We start from the raw sequence: 24,240 nt of genomic DNA on the forward strand, positions 1-24,240 counted from the left end.
TATTATTTTTGAACACACAGACATAAATTTGATATGAATAATAAAACTGAAGTATAACATGGACAAAGGAAATATAAAATTCACCTAATCTTCAAAAGAAATTCTATACTTGAATAATTAACTATGCTCTATTTATAAAACGAGAATAATTGAAAACAGGATTTTCAGTTGATTCATATAGCCTCTGAAATATTTATTATTGCAAGTCGAAAAGATCTGTCTGGGGTTTGTCACTGAAAATGTCTAAACTCGGTGTCCAGATGTTTATTTAAGTTGCTCCCACAGAGTTCTAATGTCAATAACAGGGGTTATCAGAGAGCATCGCTGTGTATCTTCCTTGACTAATATTCTCATTTCTTCTGCATCTTTGATGTTTTCTTTCATTAAAATTCCTGGCCCATATCCACGAAAATCTGCTGGGCTTGCATTAAAAATTAGTCTGCAGACTTGACATACGATGATGCCCTACGTCTCCACAAAGATAATATTTATCAGCAGCTATCACTTAGGCATTACGATCAGCAGCATAGAGACAATTTCAGAGAATAAAAAAGAATACAGAATCCAGATTTTAGAATGCCTAACTTGCAGATTCTAACTTCCTGCCAATTTTTCCCCCTAATGTTAGATAAGGCAAAGTTAGAACAAGCAGTGGGATTTCTCACTATACGCCATGTGTACTCCTTCCTCTCCCTCATTCTCACAGACCCTTCCTTTAAAAAAAAAACAAAAAACCTAAAGTAAGATGACTTAAATTAAAGGAAACCAGGTTCTCTGTCAAAACTCACTTCCTAAAGTTTCTGTAAAATAAGACAACTGGAAGAACATTGTAAAGACGCATAATGCCCTTTTCCTGTGTGTGAAAGTGGCAAAAGACAAAATGAGTATATTTTTGAGCTGACCAGATGAGGATTTTGTTGATAATCAGATGTACAAAAGAGACATGTATTAAAAATTCCTCCTGTCCAAAACTAACCAAATTTTACACAAATAGTTAAAGAACCTGGACTCCAAAGAAATGAGGCATGAGGAAATGAAGTTTGTGTGAACATGCCAAAAAAAGAAAAAAAAAAGTCTTGTGCATCTGAAGCCTGGTCAGTCCTCGGGGCAAGGATCTGATGGGCAGTTAAGACCAGCCAGGTTAACACTACCTATCCTCTGTTGTTCACTATATTAATTTTAAAAGAATTAAATCTGATTTGAACTCGACGTGAAGAAAAAAACTGGCACTGATGTGAAAAACCACAAATGATACTAAACAGTGCCCTCTGGAAGGAAGTCACTCCTGGGATCTGTGGACAGATTAATTAGAAGGTGTTATCTGCAGAAAAATCTCCATCTACACTGTTTATTTGATTAAATAATAAGATTCATAAACTCACGTAATACGGCCCAAGAGGTAACTTCCTAGCACAAAGTAGGCGCTCAATAAATGTTTATTGGCTTTTCAATGAACATCTAGTCTAACATTTCTATATTAATGGGTAGTACATAAAATTGGATCTCCAGGCAAATACATCTGGGAAACGCTGAGTTAAATAAAGTTAAACAGAGTTTTTACTCTAGGGCCTATCAAAACCTTTAATATACTAAGGTGATTTTGAATTCCCATGGGGTAGTGAGTGAAGGGGGCAGAGATTATGCTGCATTTCCCAAACTCATCTGACCACCAAATTCCATTTTTCTCAGGATTTCTATTTTAAGAGACATATTTTGGGAGACCCTGACTAGGTCCAATGCCTTCATTGTAGAAACTGGACAATTCAAATCCCCAGAAGTTAAGTGACCTGGCCAAGCACTCAATTTGTTAATAGCAAAGCACGGACTCTCCACCCTCCCGCTCTTCACACCTTCCCCATCCTTGCCACCAAATATGTCTTGATATAAGAGCCCAGGACTCTTCCTCAGAGCACTTTTATTGCTCTCTTGCTAATTTATTTATTTTTGCTTCAAGTAGAGCCCAAAAGGAAAACCTTTTTAAATCCAATAGTTGAGATAATGCAGTATTAAATGGTACTGGGCTGTAATAATTTTAGTAAGATGTGGTTTCTTTTGAGTGGAAGAGAGTGAAGGGAGCAGTTAACACTTTTTTTTTTAGAGGAGGGCTGATTAGGATTCACGCTTCCACAGCACCTTCCATCGTATTCCCACATCTGTCGTTATTAGTATCCCCACTAGACTTCATTGCAAGAAGTCAAAGAATTAGCTCTTTAGTCTCTCAGTTTGTTGTCTTAAAGAACTTCATAGCTCTTTGAAGGAAAGAATGACTAAACATCCCTCTGTTCACCAGCACCAGAAGACACAAAGAGAAAATGGTGTCTGTTCTCGAAGAAGGTCCAGGAGGAGAGAGGGGCTGACAGAGGGGGCCAGGCAGGACGATCGCCGAGCGGCCTCACAGGATGGCCTTCACCCTGGCCATTTCATCAAGAGTCACCAAAACCAAGCAGATCGAAGTTAGCAAACTGGTTTTGTTTCTTGTATTGTCCATACTTTGAAAATAAGGAATTTAGTCGGAGGAGGGGGCACATAACAGGGATATGTGTCTAATGTATCTAAAGTCAACGGTAACAGTAATCTGTGGCAAGTTACCTTACTGGGAAGTTAACTCTGTCTGAAATCTGGAAATGGGTACCAGCTGTACTTGAACAACCTTTTTAAGTGAGTAATTCAGGTTGAGCCCTCTAGTGGTGAAAGCCAGCCCTATTGCTCTTAAAGTGCCCACCAGCTGGAGAAGGATGCATAAGGAAATTTCTGGATGGCCACTGTCCTGTCCTAGTCCCAGATTGTGTTGGTGTGAATTTTATCTCAGATTTTTGAATGGAGGAGAAAACTCCTTTTAGTATTAATAACACGCACAATGCTTCTTTATGAAATTTCTTCTGGAACGACATGCATGGGTCAAATCTGAAGAGCCCTTCTGTTCGGGCATTGAATGTGTCAAGCCAAAATTCTTGAAAAATAGATGTGGTTAAGAGCATTTAAGCAATCTGTGTATCATCCATGCCATGCTATTCTCAATTAAGTGACCCATTTTAAAAATAAGAGCTTTTCTTTCTTTCTTTTTAAGAATCAGTGTAATGTGAAGGGAGCAGTAACAGAGACACACACCCCTGAACTCAACCCAGGTATGTGTTTCTAGGCTCCAGAGAGGGGGCAGTTCCAAGAGAAGGAATGTAGTAAGACCTCCTGATGAAAAATCCCATCTGGGATTTGAGAAATCTGGATTCAATTCTTGGCTCCATCTCTAGCTCACCACATAATTAAGAGGGCAAATCAGCTAATCTCTCTGTCCTTCACTTTGTCCTCTTTAAAACGATAGTGTCTGGCCTCACCCCATGTCTCAGGAATGCCATGTCAGCAGATGCTGGGATGTGGGGCCTGCAGAGCCAATTAGCTGTAGGCAGCAGGGACCTGTGCCCAGCCCTGGCTGCCCCTCCTGCCCCAGCCTGTCTTGCAAATTAATGTCTTTGGTGACACAGAGTCAGCCTGAGAGAGTGTGACTGAATCTCAGACAACTCAAAGCTCTTCCCTTCAGATGACAAGGCAAAATAACATTTATTTTTGTGAAGCACGAATTTTGTTTCATGAATAAAAATACTATCGGTATCATGAAAAGAAGGCCCAATTAGGCACATGCAGAGAGGGTGCCAATTACAGATGAAAGGCCTTTCTCCTGAGAGTTAAGAAATCCGGGTTCTGATTCTGGCTCTGGCAACTATGTGACCTTGGACACTCCCCTTATGATAATAGCTCCTATTTACTGGGTGCTTACAATATGCTGGGCAGCAAACGAGTATGTATAAGCCTGGCTGGTATATGTACAGTAAGTACTCAATAAATGTTTGCTACTAGTATTATCTAATTTTGTCTCCTAGCAACCTTATGAGATGCATCTTATTGTTATTCCCATTATAACAGAGAAGTGGTTGCTGTAATGAGTTGTCCACATCTCCTTCAGGAAAGAACACATTCCCCAGGTTGCTGGGAAAGCTGTCAGGCCTTTGGGGATTGCCTCCGCTGAAGAGAACTGGCATGCCCAAGGTCACATTTCTTTCCAGGGACAGTCCACATCCAACGACTGACTGCACATGGTAAAAAGGCCTGGCCTCCTGTGTCTGTTTCTAGGATTGCCGTAACAAATTACCGCAAATTAACAAAAAGCTTAAAACAACAGAAATTTACTCTCTCACAGTTCTGGAGCCTGGAAGACTGAAATTAGGAGTTTGATTCCTCCTGGTGGCTCTGAGGGAGAGTCCATTCCACACCTCTCTCCCAGTGTCTGGTAGCTTCAGGCCGTCACTGGCATTCCTTGGCTTATGACGCCTCACTCCATCTCCACCACTGTCCTGCATGTCTGGGTGTTGAATCTCCCTTTCCTTTCTCCTAAGAGGACACTGGTCATTGGATTTAGGATGATCTCACCTCGAGATCCTTTACTTAATTACATTTGTAAACGAGGTCACAGTTACTGTCGTTAGGACTCAGATATATCTTTTGGTGGCCACTAATCACACGTAGACTTCCCACAGGGACACCGCTCTGTGGGATAGAAGCTCCTGAGCATCCTGTGAGGTCACTTGAGGCCTTTGGTGAGACCCCAGACCTCCCAACTTCTTCCATGCCTGATCCTACTTCTTCCTCTTCCCTCCCACAAGTGTTTCTTTCAGGAAGTCTCTCTAACATATGTCCTGTGCACTAATCTTCATCTCGGTGTCTGCAACACTAGTATACATTTCAATCTCCCTAAACTTCAACCCGTGACTCATATTTTTTTAAAATGCTTTTAAACTCAAATCTGATTTCGCATTATGCTATGGGTACCTCTGGCCAGATATTAACCACCCTTCACAAATGTCCTGAATTTTCCTGCCTCTTTGCCTTTGCTGACACTGTGTCTAACCATCTCCTGAGCCTGCCAGTCCACAACCCACTCACGGTTCAAAGCCTAGTTGAAATGCCTCTTTCATGATGTCTTCCTGGCTCCCTGAGGTCCTTAGTCTCTCTTAGTACCTTGGCCCTGCCTACTTTGGATAAGAAGTATTTATGCATGTGGCAGCTCTGTAGTGTCCTTGCGGGCAGGATTTGAGTCTGGTTCGAGTCTGTTGCACATCGGGCCTGCCCCTATCCAACCCTTCTTGTGTACCCCACTATTCTGTAACTGGTCCTTTCTCTTCCTGCTCTCTGCTTTCCCTAGGCATCTAATCTATGGGCTTAAACCACTTTCTCCATGGAGAGTGGCCTCTCCTTGGTTGCTAGTCTCTCCTCTCTCCCGAGGGTCAGGCTTGCCTTTCCAACTGCCCACTCCAGATGTCTACAGATCCGTACAACCCCCGCAGGTCCAAGTCCAAAACTGAATGTGTATGTTGTCAAGCCTCAAACTTGTTCCCTTCCTGTAACCCAATCCCTCCCACCCTGGCTCCCAAACCAAGGAATCACAACGTGACTGAACAGCCTCCATTACTGAAAGAATGTCTAGTTCTTACTCCGAATGCTGCTGCCTCTGGGACATGTGAAATTAAGATCCCTCCTAAGGACCAAAGGGCAAAGCCAAACCCCATAGAAGGGCTCTGGTGGGCAACCTGAGTCTTTTCTCATCTATAAGGCAGTGATGCAGGTTGGGGGTATGGGAAGGCGCAGGTGTGGGATGGAATCCTTCTCAGGGAGCCAGGCTGGAAGCAGGAAGAATCACAGCTAACAGTTGTAAACCTAGGACAATCTCATCCTCACAACAAGTCTGAGATGGTGACACTATTCTTATTCCCACTTTTCAGATGAGGAGGCTTAGAGCAATTGGGCCACTTGCCCGACATGATCCTGGAGCAAGTGGTGTGTCTGAGCTGCTGGCCCAGGCCAGTGTCTAAGCGCTGGGCAGGCCTGTGGGGCTGCACAGTGGCTACAGACCCAGAATCAAAGATCTGGGAGGGAGCCAACTCAGAAGGGCTATAATCTGGGCTGTTTTCACGCTTTTGCCTTCCCTTTCCCTCTGTTGTCTCTTATTGATATGAAAACTATCTGTGAAAGGCACAACCTGTCATAGCACTGCTGGCTGTCAGAACCAAAGGGGAGGGTTCATCCGTGGGCCCAGTGTAAGCCTTTGGTGACAGAATCTAGTGTACTTCCCCAGCTCCATCCTCACCAGCTCCCCAGTGAAAGCCAATGACCATCTGGAATCCAAGCAAACAAGGCAAAATAGAAAAGGCAGAATGGTAAATTAAAAAGGGCACTTGACTTAGGGTAAAATAGATGCAGGTCTTAACAGTGTGTCACCTTGAGAAAGTACCTCACTGACCCTCAGTTGCCTTCTCTGAAAAATGCTGAAATAACGATATCTACCTCACAGGGTACATCTGAGAAGAGAGAACACAGATGTGAAATTAAGTCCTAAATAACACATTGCTCTGTATTAGGCACTACAATTACACATAGAAGAGGCACTCGCACGTGTAGAGGTGGTTCCCCAAGCCTTTCCTTTCTCTTCTCATCTGCTCGTTTTCCCTTCTTACTCCATTCATTCATTCATTCATTCATTCGTGGAAATATTATTGAGCACCCACTACGTCTAGCATTGTTCAAAGCCACTGGGAATATAGCAATAAATAAAACGAATAAAAAATCTATGCCCTCATGTTCTAGTGAGAGAAATTAGACAATAAATCAAGAGAAAAATATATAATTCTATGGGGAAAAATAAAGCAGCTACACGGGCTTATTTTATATTCATTGGCATCTCTGATAAGGTGGCATTTGGAGAGATACTCATAGGAAATGAGGAGACAACCCCACTGATGTGTGAGGAAAGAACATTCACGGCAGAGAACAGCTGTGCGCAGGTCCTAAGTGGAAGCACTCTTGACATGCTATAGCAACAGCAAGGAGGCCTGTGTGTCTGGAGTGGCGAGCTACGGTCAAGACACTGAGGGCGCGGTCAAGTGGGTGTTGCTGACCATCATAAGGAGTTTAGCTCTTATTCTGAGTGAGATGGGAGCCACTGGGGAGCTTCGAGCAGAGACATGACCTGATCTGACAATGTCTTTAAAAAAATCATGCTGGCTGCTGTGTTGAGACACCACTGTAGCGTAGGCAAAGGCAGAAGCCAGGAGACCAGCTTGGAGGCCCCCGAAACAATTCAGAGAACAGAGTGTACCTACTGGCTCTTCTGCCCACCGAATCCCATTTTCCTTAGGACTTCTGTTTCAAGACACACATTTTGGGAGATGCTAATTGGGTCCAACTCTGTCATTTTAGAAGCTGAAACACTCAAATCCCAAGAAGTTAAGTGACTGGGCCAAGAATAATCAATTTGCTACAAGCAAGGCAAGAACTCTGGTGCCACCACCTCCACAAATATGTCTTGATTCATAGCCCAAGAGCCCAGGATTCTCCTCAGCGTGCTGTTGTTGCATATGAATCTGGAGTTCAGAGCTGGAGATAGAAGTTTAGGAGTCATGACCTGTTAACAGTATTTAAAACCACAACTGGATGAAGTCATCAAATGAGTGAGCGCAGATGGAGAAGAGGTTCAGAGGGAGAACCCTGGTCATTTTATGTTTAGTGATTGGGAAGATAAGAAGGAAGACTAAATGGAGACAAAGAGGAAGCGGTCACTGAGTGCCTCCAGAGAGAGTGGTATTCTAGAAACCAAGAAAAAATGTGTTTCAAGGAAGAGGAAGTGATCGACCATGCCAATGCTTCAAAAGGTCAAGAAAAAGTAGGACTGAAAATTAACTACTGAATTTAGCAACATGAAGATCACTCGTGACCTTGACAAAAGCTTTTTTTGTAGAATTTTGAGAGGAAACAGTGAAGACTGGAGTAGATTCAAGAGATAATGGGAGAGACATTGAAAACAGTGAGATAGACAATTCTTACACATTATGCTCCCTGATGCCCCTTGGCTATTTGGGGCCCACCCAGACCTACTTCCTAGTCTTGTCCTTTTCCCCTTCCATTTTCCATTTCCTCTAATTTTCCCCCCATCCCCTCAAACTTGCCTGTTCCACCTCCCATTCCCTTAAACCTTACTTTCCTTCAGGAAAAAGTCATACAATAAATTGATATGCACTGAGAGATTAATTAATGAGAGTTGATTGATGTTTTGCTACCTGTGGGATCATATGTATTTTAACAACAACAACAAAAATAATACTCTGAAAGATAAATGTTTTTTTTTCCTAGAGGAAATTATGGCAGCCACAGACTGAGGGAAGGAAAAGACACTGAGCCAGGAGCACCATATTGCTCCCCCATCCATCAGCATCCAATCCCTATTTTTGTCCAGCAAAATTCGCAAATCTGAAACTTTCCATTTTGAATTAAATTTTCATGCTGCATAAATTATAAGAACATTGAGGCCGTTGCCTAGAGCAGTGCTCCTCAAAAAATGTAGAAAGACACACGGAGTTTCTACCAGTCGTGAGGCATGCTAAGGACTATGTTACTATAATAAAGTTCCCAAATGTTATCCTTTTGTCCATCAATTATCTGAGGGACCCCTAACTACTAAAGCCCTCAATGTGTTCTCTTTAGGGAGGGTAAAGGCAAAGCAGATTTAGAGTTTGTACTGAGGACTACACATAACCCATATATCTGCAGTCTTCATTTCTGGATAAGATTTAGAGATGGAAACTGAAGAGCAATGCTGATCACAACCCTGGACAGTAAATTAAACTATTATTTTTAAATGTTCCAAAAACCAGACACAAGAGGCAATCTAAGAAATGATAAATTAGTAACTAGACTATCAAAACCAGAGACTTTACCAGAGTCAGGCAAGGAAGATGCACTCCTCCATTTCATACTGCGCCCCTTCTTTGAAGGTACTGATTGCAGAGATTGATCAGCAGCACATGAGGGTGGTAGAGCTGGAAAACCCAGGAAGCTCTGGGAAGGATGGAACTTTCATCCAAGCCATCCTTGTTTCCAGAAAGAGAAAGAGGTAACAAACTAAGGGGGCAAAATTTAGCTTGACCCTAGCTGTAGTCACAGACACTTCAGTAACATCTTAATTTAAATGCAATTGAAGCGGCAGTGGGGGAGCGGGGGGAGCAGTGAGTGAAAGGGATCCAAAGGTACAGAATTCCAGTCATAAAATGTCGTAGGGATGCAATGTACAGCTTGGTGACTATAGTTAATAATACTGTATTGCATATTCGAAAGTTGCTGAGAGTAAATCTTAAAAATTCTCATCACAAGAAAAAAATGTTCTAATTGTATATGATGACAAATGTTAGCTAGACTTATTGTTGTGACCATTTCACAATATATACAAATATCGATACATTATATTGTACACCTGAAACTAACATAATGTTATATGTCAGTTATACCTCAACGACAACAAAAAAGAATTTTCAAAGGTTTACTCCTCCCAAATCCATTTACTTCACAGAAGCCATTAGACTTTCTCTGGAATTTTTATTAATGATGCTCATTAGCCAGCAACGATGTTCAAACCCCAAGGCCCCTGTTACCTTCAGGAGTTGTAGTAGACTGAGATGTCTCAAAAGGACTGCTGAGAAGTTTTAGGAAGCCAATGGAAATCCAACTGATGAAGACTAGAGAAAGAAGTGCTGTGAAAGTGACCAAGTCAGGCAATGAAAGGAAAAATGGAGTCAGGTTTATAGATAACGAGCGGTACAATATCTGTTTTTATTTCAAGAAAGGTGTAGTAACTGAACCTAGTTGCAATAGTTAAGACTACCTAAGGAAATTAAACGTTTCTATAGTTTTAAAATTAGAAAATAGATTTCTGGCACTGTGCTTTTTCTATAATTTTGTAAAAAAAAATGTTAAGGAATTAATTTTAAGTAAGACTCTATATTAATGAACAAAGACCACTCGGCTAGGGAGGAAAGAGTTGGCTCTGTCAGAACCAGCTGTACAACCATAGGCAAGTCTCCATGCTTCTCTGTGCCTCAGTTTCCCCATTTATAGGACGAAAAACAAATAGCTAATGGGAAGGGTTCCATAGTGTAGTGGTTAGCACGTCTGCTTTACATGCAGAAGGTTGGACCATACCCCAGGTGCGCCAGGCCCCAGGCCCTGGGTGCAGGCAGCAAGAGTGTTGGAGGAGACACCCCACCTTCAGAGATCCAATTCTTAAGGGGAAACAGCAACATCCACAGGTCAAGGGTGGAAGTGGGGGGGGTGGGAATTAATGAGGGGGAAAAAACAAAAACAAATAGCTAAGCTTCCTTCCTTTTTTCTTAAAAACTAAAGATGCTAATTTGAGATAAGATTTGCCTTCTATTACCAGTAACTATTTCCTAACGTACTTCATTTGAACCCTACTAAGTGTAGCTGAAGGGGAGAAGAAATATTTTTTTATTAAAAATTTGAATAATCAATAGAAGATATGCTTTCATTTTATAACAATCACTAGAAATGCTATCTAAATCAAAACAAATATATGTGGTACTGATTAAGAGAACTGATGTATTTACTAGTAATATTTTCAGACAAAATTTATAAGCACCAAGCTGAGTCTCCATCTTTTAAGGAGCATTTCTGTACGCCCTGAGTAAAGACTTGATTTACAACTCTCATTCTTTTGCCTTAATAATGTGAAATTTTTCCATACAAAGCCAGGTCTGTCCTTAGCTTAATTTCCTAATTTCCCCTTGTCAAAATAGCTTTTTTAGGGAGTCTCTATTGTTCTCAGTTAATTTTAACACTAAATTAGAAGTTTCATATGGTGGTGATTTTAGATCATTTTACTTCATATGCCAAAAGGTGCCTCCTAAACTACTTTTGGTCATAATTGTTACCATCGTTACAATAAGGTTTTCATATAGACTCTCTTTTCAGACCTCAAAGTGTTCTATAAAGACCACACTTTGAAATTCTGTTCTCTCAAAACATACTCCATACATTAGATAAGGGGTCACCGACCTCATCTTACAGACTTAATAGTCATGAGAGTACAAAACTTTCCACTGGATTCAAAGGAAATAGTGGCATTTAAATCCTAAATCTAATAATCTATTGCTATTCCAGTGGTTTACCCTCTTTTTTGCCTTCCCCCTCCCCAAGTTTTCTAAAATCATCTGGGAAGTAATAGATCATATTTAATTGTTCAGGCTTTTATGCTATGCTTTTAGAATTGCTTCTGATTTGTGGTCTGGCTCTAGTTCAGTAATATCCAACACTAGGTTTATTTCATCAGCCCAGTATCAAAGCTTCCTCACTTTAGCCAGAAATTAAAATAATAGCTTTAAGTTTTTTCTCCCTGCCAAGGAGGTAGTCAATAATGCGATTTGCCATATTTTTTAGATGGTTCTATATGCTCTCCATAAAAGCTGGATATATAATCCTTTTATTTATTTAAGCACAGGTACTCTCGACTTTTCACGTACAAAAGAATCTTTTTTTTTTTCATAACTTTACTTTCTTTTAATGTCACAAACTGTCATGAAGCCTGCAAAAAAATAAACTGCCAGATTTAACCTGGTCCTCTGAATAAAGCTTATGATATCTGATGCCACTTTTCCTTGCATCTCTTTCCCAAAAGGTTTTATGCAGCCAACTACCAAGTGAGGAGGGAAGAGTGAAGATACCAGCAGTGGCCAGAATGGTCAGTTCTAAGATGATTAAAAACAAAACATTCCAAACACAAGAAGAAAAGAGCTCTTTTTTGTATAAGTCATAGAGACATAACAAACACCCTCAGAGTCATCTGAGCTCTTGCCTAGCATTAGCACTTTATAAAGCCCGAATACAACCTTGATTTGTAGTATTCACATGCAAGGCCATGCAATCCAGTGCCCAGAAATCTTGAGTGCTGGGTTCTTTTCTTGGCTGCATCTCAGTGACCTTGAACAAATCACAACACCCCAGTTGCAGGAAATAGAGATAATTCCACAAACTATCTTCCACCTTGACTCACAGCACTTGGATCCCTAGAGAGCCTGATATGGATTAGAGACAGGTCCTATGAAAATGAAAACTTATTATCCTATAGATTGACTATTATGTAATGAGATTAATCCTCACAACATATTCCACAATTCAGGTTAAGCCCCAAACGTTAGCACTTAACTTCTCTTAATGTAATCACTTGAAAATGGAAGAGTTCAGGACTGCAGACTCACTCCATTGTCCTGTTTACACCCAAATTTGCCATTAAAAAAATTCTTCCTAACTTGCTAATTCTTCTGAATCAAAATTACACTGTAACTTCAGGTATTTACACTAAAACAGTGCTCTGAATTTTCTATTTAACGTGCACAAACTAAAAATAGTCATCCTAGTTGAAAGAGTAAGTATACTTTAGTTTAAAAATGGCAAGGTTTCAAATCTAGATTTCAAAACAGAATGTTAGGAATAAAAAGTTAATTGATTAATGACAGAATATCAGAATTTTTAAAAAAATTAATGGAGACTTACATTACCAAGAGTAATTTTGGGGGGGGAGGTGCAGAAGAACATGGCAGGCTGATTCTAAAATTTATATGAAAATGCAAAGGGCCAGATGGCTAAGCCATTCTTAAATAGGATGGCACACTTTACTCCAGCCTTTTCTTAAAGATGCCATAACATGGTGTAATAGTAACACAAATAGATTAAAGAGAACCCAGAAAGTAACGCAGACATACAACTGCTCAATATGTGGCAGAAGCGCACTGTGGCATAGTGCCAGGACAAGTGGCTATACTGAAAGATCCTTCTTCACAGTTACAAATAATTTCCAGGTGGAATCAAAGACATAATGGGAAAGGCAAAATTATAAAACAATTTTTGTCTTAAAAAAGATTTTATAGAGAATATTTTCAAAAAAGAAAAAAAAGAATATTTTCTTGACTTCCGGATAGGGAAGGATTCCTTAAAATGAGACACAAAAGACACTGAACATAAAAGATTGCGATTTGTCATTAAAATAAAGCATTTCTATTAATCAAAAACACCATGAAGAGAATGAAAAGTAATCCAGAGAGGATAAGGGTATTAACAACAAACATAACCAATTTATGATTAGTATCAAGGATACAAATCAATGAGAAAGACGGCTAACACACAACAGAACGATGAACAAAAGACTTGAATGGGTCCTTTTCGAATGAAAAAATCTAGTGACCGATAAACATATAAAGGTGCTCAATGCCATTCCAAATTAGGGAAATGCAAACTAAAAGCATAATTAATGTTTATTATAAAACCATATTGGCTAAAATTAAAATCTGGCAACACCAAATGTTGATAAACCAAAACTCTCATACATGATGGACGGGGGTGGTATGAATATTATTAAAGATGAGCATACCTTATATTCCAACAGTTAAAACTCCTAAGTAAACATCCTACAAAAATTTATGTGCACAAAGATGCTCACTGCAGCTTATAATAGGCAAAAACTAAAAATATAGAATTGCCCATCACAGTAGAATAAAGTGGTATTAATGAACTGGCACATTACACAGCAATGAAAATAAACCATACCCACACGAGGTAAACTTTATAAGCAATAAGTCGCGTGAAAGACACCAGATACAACATACACTGATTGCATTTTTTTTTTGTAACTCACAAGTGAGCAAAACAAACCAACCATATTGTTGCATACCTTTAAAAGCATTTTTTTTAAGAGGAGGGAAATGTTACCATCAAGTCAGGATAGTAGTCACCTCTGGGAGACACAGAGGGGCAAACATGAGGGGACACACAGGGAGATTCCGGAGGATTAGCAGTAGCTTTTCTGCATCTGATTTGTGATTATATAGTTGTTTCCTTTATCCATTAAACTGCACATCTGTTTTATGTACTTTTCTGTAGGTTATATTTCACAAAATTTAAAAGAATAAGGGTGGACTCATACTACCAAATATTAACTCTGATTACAGCCATAATTAAAAAGTGTGTGGGGGCGGGGGGACAGAAGGCCCAGAAAATAGGTCCAAGACACAAAAGGCACATAGGAATATTCTATAATAACAGCATTACAAATCAGTGGGGAAATGGTGGTTTATAATACCAAACCAATTGGTCAGCTATAGGCAAAAATCAATATTAAATCTCACTTCATACAATATCCTCTAAATTTGAGATGGATTAAAATTTTCCTTTTGAATTAAAGATAAGTATTAAAGTGAAAAAATTTTTGAAGTACTAGAAGAAAACAGAATAAATATATAACCATCCTTGGGGTGGAGAAGGCATGCTCAAGCACACCTGCAAAGGTGTATTTCTAAAGAAAACTTCCACATGCTAACACCATGAACTATATTAAAAAGCAAATAACACACTAAAACAATAACAAATAATCGAAGATGGGCATCTTAATTCATAAGCCAATAAAATTGGCAAACTCTCCAAGAGAATATAGGAAAGATATAAGCAACGCTCAAAAGAATGTATACAAATGGTCAATAAACATGAAAACACTCAACCTTCATTAAGTAAAGAAACACAAATTTTAAGGTAATCCTTTTCTGTAACTATTCAATCTGCAAATATTTTAAACAGTAATTTTCAATTCTGGGAGTTTGATATATTTATTGCTAGTGGGAATGTAAAAGGACACAATCTTTGTGATGAGTGTGATATATATATATTGAGATTCTCAAACACCTACACTCACCTAGCAATTTTACTTCTAGAAAGAATCTTCTGGAAATAAGTCATTTTTGAACAGATGTGATTATTTTTTAAGATGTTGATCGCATTGTTTAGTTACATTATAATTAAAAATCAAATTGTTAGTAAGTTGATTTTAAGTTATGGCACATTCATAAAACAATACTCTGCAGCTATCTAAAATGCAAAATATTTTTAATATGGGAAAATGTTCACAATATATAGTGTAGATTATGAGTTAATGTATAGAATGACCGCACTATTGAAAATATAAATGTATATAGCTCTGCATAAAAAACATATGTAAAAGTACATATACCCAAATGTTCACAGAGGCTCTCTCTGGGTGGAAGATTACAGGGACTGTCTGTACATGAATGTGAGCCCTTCCATATTGTCCACCTTTCCAGAAATAATGGGTATTATCTTATTGTATAATGAAAGAACATCAAATAATGTTATGTTGTGAAATCATTTACTATTAGTTTTAAAAACTAAAAATAATGAGACTGTTATCTCAATATAGTTTTACATTTGCTTTTCTGGGGGGCAATAGGGTGATAATGCCAGTAGCTGCACCTGGAGTCATAACATAGAACTGAGCCCTTCCTATCACATGTGCATCTGACCTAAATGTTTCCAAATTACATATATGAAAAGTCTCTTTTAAGTTAAGCACCAGTAAAACATCATCATTAACATTTTGAAGTTGCTCTAATTGACATTTTATTCTTCCTTTCAACATTGTTTAAAAGCTAGAACACATTAAACAAAAAAATCTTTGATAACGTTGTGTTAATTTCTTTTGGGACAACCATATAATCCTTCAGTTACATAAACGTGTGTGTGTGCGTGTGTGTGTGTCTCTGTGTGTGTGTGTATGAGATTGAGGTTTCTGCAGCCTATATGTCTCTTTGAGGAGCGGGGAGCAATATATTAAAAACAATTAAATTGTAACTTAAAAAAATTGGTTTTCTTACCAAACTGAACCTTTCATCTGCTAGAACAATGAACTCAAGCCAGGTCAATATAAGAACAGCTGCTCCCTTCACCCAAATCAGTCCTCTTAGACTTTCCTATACTTCATTACTCTGGGCAAATCTGGTCATTTTGGAAGACCGTCCACTCTCCACCATCAACCTAAAGTACGTAGTTATACATGATTTTAACTGTGTGGGTTGGCAACCCTAATCTGTGTTGCTCAGGGGTCAACTGTACACCTTACTCATAATCAGAACAACGTTCTTCTAAAGGAAGACAAAAGAAACAGACATTTAAGCATTGTCTTAGTGTCTTCCTAGTTATTTCACATCTGATATCTCAATAACTCCATGCAAACGTGCATAAAATTCTTTAGACTGCCTCCTTCATTACTCAAAAAAAGAGGGAACTGTATCTTCCTAATTCGTTTCAGGTGATACCTAGGACAACTAAATATTTCACTGAAAGGCGTGTAATGTTATTTGATAGAGGTAAGAATAAGGAAAAAAGCAGTGCCCCCACTTTCATTTGGCTTAGAGAAAAATATGTGCTCTACTATATAGTAAAACATCAGACAACATATGACATACTGCAAAACTTTAATGCAATGCGGTTAAACACAATATTCAAATATTAACCTTTTCAAGCACATGAAAGTTATCTTTTGAAAGAAACACTGGGCTATTTTTATATCTACCTTTGTGTAACTATAAAATTCTTTCCCTCAACAATGTCTGACACTGATCTTGATACTTGTTAGAAAGTCTAATAGAAGATAATGACATCTCAACAGGCAGAGAGTTAGGAGATCATCCCAATGCCCATCTTCAGAATTCATCATCAGAGGACTGATCATCATCTTCATTCCTCACTTCTCGGTATTTCCTTGAAGTCTCTCCTTCTGGATTATAGTTCTGCATTTTAATATTCAGTCTTTCAGCTAACTTTTGTGCTGCGAGCTTGGCTTGCATTTCCTTTAAAATAAAATGTAAAGCAAAAAAATTACAAATTCACATATTTTCCCTACAGTTTTTCAATGCCAAGTCATTTAAACAGAATCAGAAAGAAAGGGGCATGCCATTCCTCTTAGTGCTTTCTATAGCAATACAATGAACCTGATGGCTGTGCCTACCAAAACCACAACAGCGCCACGCTGGTGAGAGCCACTAGCCTGATACAGTTGTAGTTTCGATGTCCATTAATAAACAGTGCATGGAAATGTCCCACCTCTACATAAGAAACCAAGTAATCAGCTTAGCACTACAATAGTTATAAACACGGACATAATTTTAAGTATGTGGGCACATGCATGTGTATATACAAACTCAAAGAACAATCTGAGCTATCAAATGTCAAAAATCACTAATGCTATGTTGATTCTCCAACTGACAGAACCATCTTCCCTAGATAAATCATAGCTTCTAGGCTTAAGAGTAACATTTCAATGCCACAATGAAAATCAAGAAATTGATACTGAAAGGCTGGCCATCTTTCTCCAAATAAAGTGCCATAGAAATCACTATGTAACAAAAAGTCCAAGTAAATTTCAGACACTGGCAATGTGTGTTTACATATACCCAAGGACATTAGCACTGAGTGATGGCAGGTGGCAATGCTCGTTCCTAATTCGCCTCTTCACTTTTCATATGCTTCCTGTCACACCACTTGAATTTATTTATGTCCTTCCCCATGGGCTGTGAATATTAGGGGTGGGGGTTGGGGGCAGGGGGGTAAATAAGACTGAAGTGGGAGTGACTACTACTACTCTGCCATGAAAGCCAACTGCCAACTGAAGGGTGTAATTCAACCTAAAAATGTCTTAGGACGGGCATTTAAGTTCATATAGACAATTTAAAAAACAATTCTTCAATGCTGTAGTCATTAAGTAGGCAATCATTTTAATGCACTGAGAGAAAGAAAAATGGCTTTAAAAAGGAGTGCCTTAAAATGCCAATCTACACCAACTGAGCTTTTATGAAAAGCTGTGGCAGAATAACAGCCTGGTTTTATATTAACTGGTATATAGTACCTGATTAAAATCTAGCTAAGCAGTATGAGGACATTAGATTGCTGTTTTCCTAGAGGCTCAAATTATTACTATCAGACTCTTTCTTTTCTCACTACACTTCTCACACTTATTTTCTCCCATCTTGTTATTCTGTACACAAATTCTCGCTATACGTGTTTAAAGTTCTATGCAGAACACACAGATATTTGAAGAAAGTGCTATACAAACTGAAGTCACTAAAAGTACTCCTACAATATACTAAAATATCAGACAACACACAACATACTGCAAACCATAACAGAATATGGTTAAACACAATAGGGATTCTTCTACTTTCACAAGGGCCTGCAGATTAAGCTTTTAAGCTTAGTGTCTAAATATGTGTTGGCAATACAACACTGTTCCCACACCCCTTTTATGCTCTCTCCTGTATTGCAAGAAGCTGGAAACCACATTTCTTTGATTTTCTTTGTAGGATTCTTGGTTAGATTCCACCAGAGTAGCTCTCACATGGGTTTTACAAGGTAGAAGACAGAAGCGATACTACTGCTATACTAACAGCATGGGCTTTAAGAGATGTGAAATTTTACAGTAGTCTTCTCACATTTCTTGGCAAACACGTTTGACATTACAGGCAGCTATGATCATCTCCAGCTGTTTCCCGCAGCTCTAGCAGGAAAGAAGCCTCCGAAAACTAAAGGCACATGTCTGAGAGCTAATGGCATGAACCAACCATTTCTCTAGCACCTAATCCCTTCTGTTAAATCCAGTCCTGCTTGAAGTACCTGGAGTGAATTCTGACTTATGTAAGCACCAATCAATATACAGATAAGAAACAATTAACACTCTTAAATACCTCATAACTCTGTTTCTGCTGTTTCTGAAGTGCCAAAGAGTCTTCTATGGAGAGCAGCTGTGTGGGCAGATGGTGAAGTGGTAGAAGCCGAGCTGCCGTGATGTCATCAAGATGCTTCTTATCCCTGCGCCGCCTTTCCTCTGAGGAAACAGGAGTCGCTCTCCTTTGTGGATGACTAGATAGATCATTTTGTTCTGCAGGTAACCTGAAGGAGGGGACACTTGTGTTACACCATCAGACTATTTTCTTTTCATAGACATACAACATTCACACACATAAGTGGCCTTTAATCTTAACAGTTAATTAATTCTCTTCAAAGGTCACAGTCAGCAGTTTGCCAATATTTACATAGGTAGGTAAAATATTTCCCTTTTTTAACATATTTACTTCAAAAAAAGTATTTAAATTGGCACCTTTTGGGAGAGTAATTAGACAACTAATTTACTGCTCTAACAGATAACAAGGTATAGGGAGATAGGCTTTCTGCCTTTTCCTTCTGTCTTTAAAACTTATACTTGAACCAAAGCTATCTTTTCATTTTTTTATTCAAAAAAAACGTTTGCTTAGGGGCTTACTGTCCAATGGAGGTAAATAAACTTGTCAACAGTTTCAGTACAATATAATACCACAGGTATTATGATACACAAGAACTATCCATATATGGTACACAGGAACATAAAGGAAATGGCCAGTTCTGATGACAGGCAGGGAAAAGCTTCAAAAGAGTGAAATCTGAGGAGTCTTGGAAAAAGTGCTCACCATGTAAATGAGGGGAGAGGGGCTTCCCAGCAGGGACTGAGGGGCACATGGCTGCAGCACACAGGAAGTACAGGAGGCAGAGAGTACAGACAAGGAAGCAAAATAAGCCCGGGAAACAGGCTGGGTCCAGACCACAATGCAGAGTTCCATTCTATGCAACAGGTTCACATTTGCATTTTACAGATTTCACTCTGGTAGCAGTGGAGGAGACAGACTGGTAGTGTTAAGATTAGAGGCCAGAACATACCACAGTTATAGCCCAATAGAGGTATGGCAGCCTTCCCTTAAGAGAGAGGATGAAGATAAGAATGATTAGAGATAAAGGTCAAGGAAATACATTATGTAGGTCAGGTCTTCATGGCTAGCAGATATGGAGGTGAAGAAAAGACACCGTGAGGGGGGAGGTGGGACAAGGAGGTGGCACTATTAACTTAAGGAACATGGAAGAAAGTCATGATAAACCTGAGGTGCCACAAACACCCACATGGTCATGTTTCATAGGTAACTGGCCATGCAAGTCTGAAGTTCTAGCAAGACCTGGGCTAGACATAGATGAGGGACAGCCTCCAGCATCCAGGTAGTAATGGAGCCAGAAGAGCACGTAGGAGGCCAAAGTACAAAAAGGAGGCAAAGGACAATACTTTATCCCACTTTCCAACCTTCAAGCTGCTGCTCCAGCTTGGAACCCCTCAATCTCCACCAGCCACAGCCTACTGCCTGTCAAGGCCCAGCTTTTCCTGATCTGTTCCAACTGCACACAAGCTCTTTCTCTTCAACTTCCTTAATCCTTGGGAGCCATTTTATTCCCTAACCCATAATACAAAATGACAATAAAATACTGGGATCAGGGTATTCTCTGTATTTACTAACTAGATGATGCATTGGTTTCCTGTCTTCCCAGTAGTGAGGAAACATATACCTCATCACATGCAAGACTGAAAGGTTACTTAAAGATTACTTTTTATTCCTAATTAAAAATTAATGTAATATAATCGTTTTCTTAGAATAAATAAAATGTTTTGAGGTTAAAAAATATTGAATGGTGGGGTAGGATTAAACTGTAAAAGTCTCTATCACAATAAAAATGGTTTTAAGTTATTTTTGACGAGAGGTTTTCAGTTTTTCAAAGAAAGAAGTGGTTCGACTTCATATCTGATGTTCAACATCCATGTAAATCTAGGCAGGTACTAGTTGCTACTCCCTGATTTAGATGTTACATTTGCATACAAGTAACATTCTCTTCTCTTCAAAGAGCTACCTTTTATTGGAGATATTAGAAACAAAATATGGAAAGGAACTAAGAAGCGGGGCTAGTTTGCCCCTCCTGCCCCAATCAGTTTTTAGTTTTTTTTAACCCTTTCTCAGACCCCTTTTGCCTGAATTTATTATATAGTTTAATGTTCTTCCAAGTGTGTTAGCCTTGGGTCCTCATCTAGATTCTAAACTCTTTGAAGAGCAGAATCTTTACTTATGTGTCATCACAGAACCCACTGATTACATCTTGTGAGCACACGAATATTTTTTGCTGAGCAAGTCCATTAACTCCTGCAATTGCTTTTTCCTTAGCTAACAGTCTAATCAAACGGGGAGCTCACAACTAAGGACAAAACTCCGAACTTAATACATTACATTAAATACAATAATACACCTATGCCTAACTTATATAAAAATAATTTAACTTATTGTATCACACATGTGACATAATGCCACTATTGTTCTCTGACACATAAAACCTACATGGTCCCCCAACGCAAAAGCACTCTTCACAATAAAATTTATGCCTGCCATTTCATTCTCATATCAGCTCCTCATACATTCTTTCAACCGGATGTCTCACCACCAAAACCTTCCCTTCTCAATCAACTCAGCACTAATAGAGCTGTACACCAGAAAATGGTTCTGGAAAAAAAAAGTCATAATAAATTCTGTGTTTATTATGAAATATTGGCTAACTATCCTGAAATTTAATACTCCATCTGCTATTTAAAATTTTTTCAATTATTTGGCTAAAATATTAAAGTATTTTCAACATGCGTCCTCCACTCCAGTCAGGCTGGCCTCACTGTTTCCACAATATGCTCATTCCTAACTACAAGTAGTTCTCCCACAAAGTCCACATGCTTTAACAAATATTATGCTCTTGTGACTGGTCTGTTTCTGATGGTACTTACACATTGGTTTTAAATTTACGTGGTGGGGGCACTGGGTTTTTGGCTCGCATATCTAGCACTTCCATGTAATGAGGCTTCTTCTGTGTCCTACTACAAAGGCCTGTCAAGTTCTCAGTACTCCTGTTTTCTTCTGAGTAGTGTTCACCCGGGTCTGCAATTGTGATCCTTTGTAACCTATCAATAAACAAGTTGTCAGAGCTGCTAGAATTATCTTCTGCTTGACTTGACACCCGATGCTGAGGGAGACACTCACTAGCTTCAGATGAAGAAAGTGCACTGGCTCTGCTGCTGGAAGCTGGGCACTTGTTCACTGTGTATTCAACTTCTGGAGCTTCTTCATCACCTTTATGAGTAGAACGTACAAGTCCCTGTTGTTGTGAGGTTGCTTTAGATGACGTAATGTTATCTACAGAGGAACAGCCAGGAACTAGTGATGAAGTATCAAGTATCTGGTCAGAATACTGGACCTTATCTGTGTCCATGTCAACAACTGCAATTGCTTTTTGCCGTAGCTTACAATCTAAACTAACAAGATGAAACAGTTCACTTTTTCCTCTAACGTCTTCACGTTCTGCAATGGCAGCTTTCAGTTTGGCAACAGAGTCCAACATCTTTTTACCTTTGTCGGGCAATTTGTAAATGAATTTTCTGTCAAATGGAAAAGAACATGTATACATTAGAGCCATGTTTTTAAACCCAAGATTAAGACACAGCATTATCTTAAAAGGGAGAAAAACTGATCTTTAACTCAAAAATATGATTTCCAACTGCCTCAAAACAGGATTGAAATAAGACAGTCATTATCCAGATACTCCAGGAAGAACAGGGACTATGCTTCATTTGCCTCACCTAATTAGAATTTCAGCTAAAGTATTTTAAGTATATAATGCTCATATAAGACATTCCCAGTCAGCATGATCTCCAAGACCTTCCTAGGGAGGGAAGGTGGATGGGTCTGGAAGGTCAAAAGTATTTTCATAATCCTAAAACACGGTTTGCCATTTTCACTCTCATTTTCTCACATGGGCACAGTGGAGTTATCAGAGGGCACAGGACATGTGATTATCAATGCTCTGCTGGCTAACAGAATGAGTGAGCTTGTATCCTGTGTTTTAAAAATTTCTCACTTGTAATTCCTACTACACTGACAAATGTCCATAGGTATCACACACATAAAACAAAAGCTCTCTGGGATATTCAATAAGTCTTCAAAGAGAAAGAGGTCCTGAGACCAAAAAGCTAATTCGCTGCTACAGATTAAAAGTTTATTCACACAAAGTCAAAATACCTGTGTCTACTAGGAAGATCCCAAGTGATCATTTGTTCCTTTTGCTGAGTGACAGAGTTCATTTTCTGATTCCCCTTTCTTTACCCATACAATAAATGAGGAGGTAAGGTTACATGTCAGGCCCTCTTAGTTCTCTTTCATTCCCATTTCAACTATTAACATCCCCTCCAGCTGAAATCCCTATATTTTCCCAGCCTTCTCCTCTCTCTTAAGCCTCATGACCACTTCTCCAACTTTTAACTAGATAAATTAACTCTCCCATCAATTCAGCACGCCCTAAGTAAAATCAGCTTGAGATCTACTCCTCCCTCTCCTCTCAATTTTCCTATTGTTATTACTGGTTCTCCATACAGGTTGCAAACCTCAACCATCTCTGTCAACTACCTATTCAAAACATTCCAAATCTGATGTAGTTTTCCCAACTCCACAATTACTTTTCTGGTTCACTTTCTTACAACTTGCTTGTTGAGAACCTCTCTGAAAATATCCTCCTACTGTCTTTGCCTGTTATCCCTTTAAAGCATCCTATGCCAAGCTGTTAAACAAGGGTTCCTTAAAAAAAAAAAAAAAAAAAAATCACTTTCATTATATCGTTCCACTGCTAAAATCTATTAAGTCGGGGAACTGAATAAGAGTCAAATTTTCTCTACTTAATACACCATTCTTTATATCCCACTCTTTCAGTTCCTCTAAAAATAGGATCTAGAGGTGAAACTGACAAGGTGTTTTGGGCACGATTTGGGGAAAGAGGTGGGAAACAAAAGGACTGAGGTACAGATCCTTCAGGGAACGGACACAGTAGCTAAGTAAATAAAACCAAAGAGGAGCTAATGAACAGCTGATACACTAAGCTGCCGTCCCGCGCACGAGCCACCCAGGGAGTACAAGCCAGGCCGGGACGCGGTCGGCTTCGCGGCTATAGGCCGTCAGCTCGCCCGCGGGCCTGGAACGGAACTTTCTGAGGCAAGGTCACCTTCTAGGGAAGGGAGTGGAGTGGGGGAAGGGACAGATGAGTCCCAGGGAGCCCGAACCCAAAGAGCCTGGCGGTGATTCGGCGGGACCCAAGCTTACTCGTTGCGCAAAAGTCTCTCCTGGCGCTTCAACATCTCCCGCAGCTCCGCCAAACTCCGCTGCCCCAAGTCCTCGGGAGCTTGGGGCTCGAAGCCGCGGAGCAGCGAGGACATTTTGCGGGGGCTGCGGCTGTCGAGGCGGCGGGCACTCGGCTTCCTCGGCAGCCCCAGCTGCTAGGGCGGATCCGCGGCCGGCGGGGACTCCGAGGCACGAGCGGGAGTCGCCATTTTCCCGGAAGAACAGGTTTTCTTCTAGCCGAATCGAGCTTTATTGAAACGCCGGAAACAAACACGGACAACGAGCGGGCAGGAGCGGAAGTTACGGGAAGTGACATCACGCCCTCACTGGGAACACGTTCCCGTTGTATGCATTTTCTCTGTTCTTCAGCTCTTCACCTGTTGATTCAAAAAGTATTTACTGAGTGCCACCATGACCCCAACGCATAGCCACAGCCCCTGCCATTTTGGCGTTTACCGAGTGGTGGAGGGGGCAGACATTCACCAAGTAATAATAAAACAATAGTAAGATCGGTGTAGGC

General features: G+C 39.7%; 1 protein-coding gene across 1 annotated transcript; it reads right to left on the reverse strand.

Annotated features, from left to right (window-relative positions):
• Positions 1 to 16,129: 16,129 nt before the first annotated feature.
• On the reverse strand, positions 16,130 to 23,961 carry POLR2M (RNA polymerase II subunit M). Its single transcript, XM_039865486.1, has 4 exons — positions 23,703 to 23,961; positions 21,344 to 21,991; positions 18,414 to 18,618; positions 16,130 to 16,523 (listed from the first exon to the last, which is right to left on the reverse strand). Exons 1-4 carry the CDS (start codon positions 23,813 to 23,815, stop codon positions 16,377 to 16,379), a joined length of 1,113 nt encoding a protein of 370 aa, XP_039721420.1. The 5' UTR covers positions 23,816 to 23,961; the 3' UTR covers positions 16,130 to 16,376.
• Between the last annotated feature and the right edge of the window lie 279 nt (positions 23,962 to 24,240).

The sequence above is a fragment of the Pteropus medius genome, unplaced genomic scaffold (genome assembly GCF_902729225.1).
Source record: "Pteropus medius unplaced genomic scaffold, Ma_sr-lr_union100, whole genome shotgun sequence".
In the NCBI taxonomy this organism is placed as follows: Eukaryota; Metazoa; Chordata; class Mammalia; order Chiroptera; family Pteropodidae; genus Pteropus; species Pteropus medius.

Coding starts and splice junctions, on each gene's coding strand:
- POLR2M (XM_039865486.1), bottom strand. CDS start 23,815: ATGTCCTCGCTGCTCCGCGGCTTCGAGCCCCAAGCTCCCGAGGACTTG. Junction 18,619..21,343: donor CGTAAATTTAAAACCAATGT/GTAAGTACCATC, acceptor CCCCTCCTTCAG/GTTACCTGCAGAACAAAATG. Junction 16,524..18,413: donor AGCAGAAACAGAGTTATGAG/GTATTTAAGAGT, acceptor TTTATTTTAAAG/GAAATGCAAGCCAAGCTCGC.